The 7,762-nt window shown below is 45.4% G+C and overlaps 3 protein-coding genes across 3 annotated transcripts in view; all 3 read left to right on the top strand.

Moving 5' to 3' along the window:
* The window catches only part of LOC122421239 (cationic amino acid transporter 3-like), a 4,623-nt gene extending 271 nt beyond the window's left edge, over positions 1-4,352 (top strand). The window contains exons 2-10 of the mRNA XM_043437112.1: positions 1,224-1,401; positions 1,602-1,714; positions 2,085-2,307; positions 2,478-2,617; positions 2,714-2,816; positions 3,006-3,202; positions 3,401-3,567; positions 3,842-3,950; positions 4,116-4,352. Of these exons, the coding sequence (XP_043293047.1) occupies positions 1,224-1,401; positions 1,602-1,714; positions 2,085-2,307; positions 2,478-2,617; positions 2,714-2,816; positions 3,006-3,202; positions 3,401-3,567; positions 3,842-3,950; positions 4,116-4,237 (1,352 nt within the window). The 3' untranslated portion in view covers positions 4,238-4,352. The remainder of the gene's footprint in view (positions 1-1,223; positions 1,402-1,601; positions 1,715-2,084; positions 2,308-2,477; positions 2,618-2,713; positions 2,817-3,005; positions 3,203-3,400; positions 3,568-3,841; positions 3,951-4,115) is intronic.
* The window catches only part of LOC122421234 (cationic amino acid transporter 3-like), a 214,225-nt gene that overhangs the window by 33,848 nt on the left and 172,615 nt on the right, over positions 1-7,762 (top strand). The gene's annotated exons all lie outside the window — the stretch shown is intronic.
* LOC122420188 (cationic amino acid transporter 3-like) overlaps positions 1-7,762 on the top strand; it is a 183,137-nt gene that overhangs the window by 128,500 nt on the left and 46,875 nt on the right.

Below are 7,762 nucleotides of genomic sequence, written 5' to 3'. Positions count from 1 at the left end.
AAAGCTGAGCACCCAAAAATTGATGCTTTTGAACTGTGGTGTTGGAGAAGACTCTTGAGAGTCCCTTGGACTGCAAGGAGATCCAACCAGTTCATCCTAAAGGAGATCAGTCCTGGATGTTCACTGGAAGGACTGATGCTGAAGCTGAAACTCCAATACTTTGGCCACCTCATGCAAAGACTTGACTCATTGGAAAAGACCCTGATGCTGGGAGGGATTGGGGGCAGGAGGAGAAGGGGATGACAGAGGATGAGATGGCTAGATGGCATCACCAACTCGATGGGCATGAGTTTGAGTAAACTCCAGGAGTTGGTGATGGACAGGCAAGCCTGGCGTGCTGCAATTCATGGGATCGCAAAGAGTCAGACATGACTGAGTGACTGAACTGAACTGAACTGAACTGACTGAAGGTGTACAAATTGATGATTTGATAGATATACCTTGTGAGATGATGGCCACAGTAAGAAATTAACCATCTTAAAGTGCACATGTGTGTCTGGGCACTAAGTCGATTCAGTCATGTACAACTCTTTGCAACCATATGGACTGCAGCCTGTCAAGCTCCTCTGTCCTTGTGATTCTCCAGGCAAGAATGCTGGAGTGGGTCACCATGCCCTCCTCCAGGAGATCTTCCTAACCCAGGGACTGAACCTGTGTCTCCTGTGACTCCTGCATTGCAGGCAGATTCTTTACCACTGAGCCACCAGGAAAGCATCTCAAAGTGTGCAACTCACTGATACTTAGTCCATTCACAGTGTTGTAACCATCACTCCATCTAGTTCCAAACATGGTCATCTCCCCAAAAGGAAACCGTGTACCCACTGAGCTGCTGCTACTGCTGCTGCTGAGTTGCTTTAGTCGTGTCTGACTCTGTGCAACCCCATAGACGGCAGCCCACTAGGCTCCCCCGTCCCTGGGATTCAGCAGGCAAGAACACTGGAGTGGGTTGCTGTTTCCTTCTCCACTGCATGAAAGTGAAAAGTGAGAGTGAAGTCACCCAGTCGTGTCCAACTCTTAGTGACCCCACTGACTACAGCCTACCAGGCTCCTCTGCCCATGGGATTTTCCAGGCAAGAGTACTGGAGTGGGCTGCCATTGCCTTCTCCACCCACTGAGCAGTCATGGTCTATCCCATACCACAGTCTGCCCCAAACCACCCCAACCCTCAAGCCCTGGCAACCACTGGTCTGCTTTCTGTGTCTCATATTCCATCTTTCCCACAGGACTACTGGTTCGGGGCGCTCATGTGACAACCCTGATTTTCAAAGTGTCCACAGGCTTGAACCTTTTTGTTCCCATCTTCATGATCCTCTCTGGCTTCATTAAGGGAGACCTGCACAACTGGCAGCTCACAGAACAGGACTACAGAGCTAACATATCTGGATCCAGCAGCACCTTTAGGTCAGGAGGGCCCTCTTGGTAATACATGGGTGGTGTTGGTACAGAGCTGGGAACATGGTGGGGACTAAAGATATCTGGGCTGGTGGATCCAGGTGATGGGGGTCCTGGAGCCCAGGACTTGTGATATGAGGGGAGGAGCCCTGTAGAAGTGGTTGAACACACCTCACCCATGTTCTTCCTCTTTCCTTCTCTCACCATAGCTTGGGCCCTCTGGGTTCTGGAGGGTTTGTGCCGTTTGGCTTTGAAGGGATTCTCCAAGGAGCAGCTATACTTTTCACCTCATATTTTGATGTTCATGCTATTGTCACTGCAGGTAACATGGTCATTGTTTGTCCCATCAGGGATGTGGGCACTGATTACGCTGCCCCTGGGCACAGGGGTTGGTAGAAGGTTAGACCCTGATGCTGAGAAAGATTGAGGACATAGGAGAAGGGGGCAACAGAGGATGAGATGGTTGGATGGCTTCACCGACTCAATGGACATGAGTTTGAGCAAACTCAGGGAGATGGCGACGACAGGGACATCTGGCGTGCTGCAGTCCATGGGGTCACAAAGAGTTAGACACAGCTGAGTGACTGAATAGCAGCAACAAAAGCCTGCTTTTGGATGTGCAACAGAGAAGGGGATTTTCTGTTTTCACAGCAGCATGCTTTCCTGACCCAGTACTTCCTCCTGTCCTGCAGGAAAACAAGCCCCAAATCCTCAGTGTTCCATCCCCTTGAGCATGGTGATCTCCATCTTCATCGGCTTTCTGGCGTACTCTGGTGTCTCAGCAGCGCTCACCCTCATGGTGCCCTACTACCAGATTTACCCTTACAGCCCCTTACTGCAGGCTTTTCTCCATGTAGGATGGGCTTCTGCCAAATATGCCATGGCTGTTGTCTTCCTGTGTACCCTTTTATACAGGTCAGTGTCCTCGTTTTCTCTTCATCTACTGTCAGATTCTCAGATATCCCAGCCCTTGGGATTGAGAGACAAGAAGGAAGGATACCTTAACCCATGTAGACTAGGGAACAGATGCTCTGGTCGCTCCTGCATCTCCACATCCTCACATGTGTTTCCATTTTCTCTCCCAGCCTCCTGGGCTCCATGTTCCCCATGTTTCAGTTGATCTGCACAATGGCAGATGATGGGCTCCTTTTCCGGAGACTTACTCAGATCAACGCCTGCATACACCCCCCCATCGTGGCCATCATGGCTTCTGGAATTCTTACAGGTGAATAAAGGAAGTCCATTCTTTCTCCTATGACCAATTTCTTTAACATGAATGCTTCCAGGGACTTCTCACTCCCTCCCCCCACCCTCATTCTAGGGTTCATGGCATCACTCCTCAGGATCCTCGATCTGGTGAAACTCATGTCAACCGGGGTCCTGCCTGCTTACACTCTTATGGCTGTTTCCATACTTGTCCTCAGGTGAGACCCACTAACCTTGGCTGAGAGCCTTGGACTCTAGGGGGTGATGGGGAGGTGATCCTCTGCTGTCTTCTTGCTGCCTTCTATATGTTTCACTAGGCTGAAGGCAAGAAAGAGGTGAATTATACTGTCTGATGTTTGAATGAGTAGGGGGCTGCTGTGAATACTGCTTTGATATCTCTCCTTCAGGTACCAACCAGAACAAAATTTAAGCAAGAATGAGAAAATAGAGGAGGAAATTGAGATTTCTGATCGTGAAGCAAGTCCTTCAGAACCTGTACCTGAAGCTGGAACCTCAAGCATTCTGAAGACTCTGTGGTACCCTACCAGCCCCATCCCCACCCGGAAATCTAGCCAGATTGTCTGTGGATGTGCCTTCCTGCTCGGTGAGCAGTGGGGTTTCTCTTTGGTGGTATTTTGAAATTGACAAGATAGGTTGGCAGCCTGTGTCTTTGGCTGTTGAGAAGGAGTCTTGGAGATATGATGGTTCTTCCTGATGTGGGCTATTTCAGGGGTGTGACCCGAGGTCCTGACGTCTTTGTCTTCTGGGTTCAGCCTGTTCTCCTCCACCTTGACCCTTGCAGTTCTCCTGCTGACCATCCTGAGCCTGATCCTGGCCCAGTGGCCCAGCCAGGTGTTCTCTGGAGACCCCGGGCTCACAACAGTGGCTGTGCTGCTGCTGCTGCTCATCACTGGGGCCACGGTCATCATCTGGAGGCAGCCCCAGAACACCTCTCCTCTTTACTTCAGGGTAGGTGACCTTATGTGCCCAGAGGGTCCACCTTGAGTGAATTAATTCTGTGTACTTTGAGGTCTACACATCTTTGTTGGGCCAGGGAGTAAAGGGAACTTCTAAAACCAATGGACCCTTCCCAGATCCACAGTCAGTGATTCACAAACCCAGTCTCAGTAGCCACTAAACACACAGCCTGAGTAGAACTGGCGTCTTCCTGCTCTTCCTGGGGGTGGAGTCTCTAATTCAGACATCTGGTGTGTGTTCAGGGATGAACTGACTCTGCCCACAGGTCCCTGCTCTGCCTGTCTTCCCTCTGGTGAGCATCTTTGTGAACATTTACCTGATGATGCAGTTGGACACTGGGACCTGGGTCCAATTTGGCATCTGGATGGGCATTGGTGAGTAGCTTTTTGGGGTGAAGGGTCCTCTTGAGTGACAGAAGCCAATCTTCTTCCTATAAGCCCTCCCCAAATATGTCAGATGCTGTAATAAGAGACCTATTGGGCATTTGTAAGTAGGGAGAGCACCTACTTTCCCTTCTCACTGTCTCATGTCCCTACTAGGATCTGTCATATACTTTGGATATGGGATCCGACACAGCTTCAAGGAGAAAAATGAACAACAGCCACCAACCTCCACCTCCCAAATGCTGGACAAAAACGTCCCCAGTGATGAATCGTCTTAACCATGAGAAATAGATGCTGTGTGGAATCCCTCCATACACTGGAGGGATCTTCTGCTTCAAGAGACAATTTTAGCCTTAGTGGGCTGTGACTGTGGAATGCACTTAGAAGCCTGCATTTATTTTTAGTGGACAAAGTGACTGTAATATTGTATAGTTTTTATATACACTTTTCAAAACATAATATGAATACAGAAAATTGCGTGGTTCATAAGTAAGCAGCAAGAGCAGTTTTCATAGAAAAGTACAACAATGTAACTATCATTTAAAGGGAGTAATGAAAGATTAATGGGCATATGAGAAATACCTTCTCATGCCTATTTCTGGTGTAAACATAGAAAATGTGAACTGGGAAGGAAATGCAGGTAACCATATTTCATGTCTAGTGTTACACTTCAAATATTAGGACACAAATGGATCAAAAGGGAAAAGAAAGGAAAAAATACATGGTGCAAACAGTAACTCAAGAAAGCTAGGGTAGCTGTATCAATGTAGTAAAAAGTATAATTTAAGAAAAAGAGAACAGAAAAACTGCATTATTGAAGAATGACAAAGAGAAATGCACATTGTAATCTCTTCCCCCAGCTTACTGAGATATACTGTAACATCGTGTAAGTGATCATTTTCCTTACATTTCTGTCACCAAAACACTGTTACAGAATAAACATAAGTGTGTGATGAGGGAACATTCTTAACTGGAAAAAAAAAAAAAAAACCCACAGTAACAACAAGTGCATTGGTAGAAAAAGGGGGATGGGATGGGAAGTAATGGTTAATAAATGCTTACAGTTGGGTAGAACGGAAAGAAAGTGAAACTGAAAAGTCAGGATAAAAAGTGGTTACTGAAGAAGAGAATGATGGAAATGGAGATCATGAATTTTCATGATGTTGATAAAAATGAAGTTAAAGATTGTGGGAATGAACAACTGAAGAAGAAGACTGAAGCAGGGATAGAGGTCAAGAAACTAACAGCACAATTATTAGATAAATTAAAAAATAAATGGAGGAGGATTAACTGAATTAGAAATATCACCAGGCTGTGAGTTCTAATGAAATTACAGACTTATGACACAATTATGGAAACTGGCAATGCCAAACAAAACATGTTGAAACGACCACACAATTGCACTCATCTCACACGCTAGCAAAGTAATGCTCAAAATTCTCCAAGTTAGGCTTCAACAGTATGTGAACTGAGAAATTCCAGATGTTCAAGCTGGATTTAGAAAAGGCAGAGGAACCAGAGATCAAATTGCCAACATTTGTTGGATCATAGAAAAAGCAAGAGAGTTCCAGAAAAACTTCTACATCTGCTTTATTGACTACCCCAAAGCCTTTGATTGTGTGGATCACAAAAACTGGAAAATTCTTCAAGAGATGTGGATACCAGACCACCAAACCTGCCTCCTGAGAAATCTGTATGCAGGTCAGGAAACAACAGTTAGAACTGGACATGGAACAACAGAGTGGTTCCAAATTGGGAAAGGAGTTCGTCAAGGCTGTATATTGTCACCCTGCTTATTTAACTTATATACAAAGTACATCATGCCAGGCTGATGAAGCACAAGCTGGAATCAAGATTGCCAGGAGAAAAATCAATAATCTCAGATATGCAGATGATACCACTCTTGTGGCAGAAAGAAAAGGAGAACTAAACAGCCTCTTGATGAAAGTGAAAGGTGAGAGTAAAAAAGCTGGCTTATAACTAAACATTCAAAAAAGGAACATCGTGGCATCCAGCCCCATCACTGCATGGCAAATAGATGGAGAAACAATGGAAACAGTGACAGACTTCATTTTCTTGGACTCCAAAATCACTGCAGATGGTGACTGCAGACATGAGATTAAAAGATGCTTGCTCATTGAAAGAAAAGGTATGACAAACCTAGACAGCATACTAAAAAGCAGAGACATTACTTAGTTGAAAGGTCTGTCTACAAAGCTATGGTCTTTCCAGTAATCATGGGTGGGTGTGAGACTTGGACCATAAACAAAGGTGAGCACCAAAGAACCGATGCTTTTGAACTGTGGTGTTGGAGAAGACTCTTGAGAGTCCCTTGGACTGCAAGCAGATCCAACCAGTCCATCGTAAATGAAATCAGTCCTGAAGATTCATTGAAAGGGCTGATGCTGACATTGAAACTCCAATACTTTGGCCACCTGATGCAAAGAGCTGACTCCTTTGGAAAGACCCTGATGCTGGGAAAGATTGAAGACAGGAGGAGAAGCCAACAACAGAGGATGAGATGGTTGGATGGCATCACCGACTCCAAGGACAGGAGTTTGAGTAAACTCCGGGAGCTGGAGATGGACAGGGAAGCCTGGCATGCTGCAGTCCGTGGGGTCAGAAAGAACTGGACACAACTGAGTGATTGAACTGAACTGACACTGCCAGGTGAAACTTTGATGGAACAGGTTGACATCACCTAATTAACACTCTACCCTTCCTGATGTGGGACAACCAGACACCAATAAAGAATGCTTCCTGGAACATAGCCTTGATGAAAAGTTGAATCAGAATACAATCAAGTTTTTGGATCAACTACCACCTCATAGCAGACATAAGGGACAGATTCACATTTCAACTGAAAACACAATAGGCCAAATCTGGATGTGGGCAGTTCTCCAGGAAAGAAAATGGTGCACTCTCTCTGATATTAGTAGAGGGAATTCCTTCTTGGTCCAGTGATGAGGACTCCGTGCTTCCACTGCCGGGGCCTCAGGTTCCATCCCTGGTCAGGGAACTAAGATCCAGTGAGTTTCAAACTGCAGCCTATAAAATAAAATAAATGGTATGACCCAAACAGGAGATTTATTAATTAAGTCAAAAAGATCACTCATACAGGCATACCTTGGAAATATTGCTGGCTGGGTCCAGACCACCTGAATAAAAGGAATTGGCAATGAAAGGAGACATAATTTTTAAAATTTATTTATTTATTTTAACTGGAAGCTAATTACTTTACAATATTGTGGTAGCTTTTGCCATACATTGACATGAATCAGCCATGGGTGTACATGTGTTCCCCATCCTGAACCCCCCTCCCACCTCCCTCCCCATCCCATCCCTCAGGATCATCCCAGTGCACCAGCCCTGAGCACCCTGTTCCATGCATCGAACCTGGACTGGCGACCTATTTCACATATGATAATATCCATGTTTCAATGCTATTCTCTCAAATCATCCCACCCTCGCCTTCTCCCACAGAGTTCAAAAGTCTGTTCTTTCCATCTGTGTCTCTTTTGCTGTCTTGCATATAGGTTCATCGTTACCATCTTTCTAAATTCCATATATATATGTGTTAATATACTGTATTGGTGTTTTTCTTTCTGACTTACTTCGCTCTGTATAATAGGCTCCAGTTTCATCCACCTCATTAGAACTGATTCAAATGCATTCTTTTTAAAGGCTGAATAATATTCCATCGTGTATATGTACCACAACTTTCTTATCCATTCACCTGCCGATGGACATCTAGGTTGCTTCCATGTCCTGGCTATTGTAAACAGTGCTGTGATGAACACTGA

Source organism: Cervus canadensis, chromosome 18 (genome assembly GCF_019320065.1).
Source record: "Cervus canadensis isolate Bull #8, Minnesota chromosome 18, ASM1932006v1, whole genome shotgun sequence".
NCBI classification, from domain to species: domain Eukaryota; kingdom Metazoa; phylum Chordata; class Mammalia; order Artiodactyla; family Cervidae; genus Cervus; species Cervus canadensis.
This window is presented reverse-complemented; position numbering and strand designations above follow the sequence as displayed.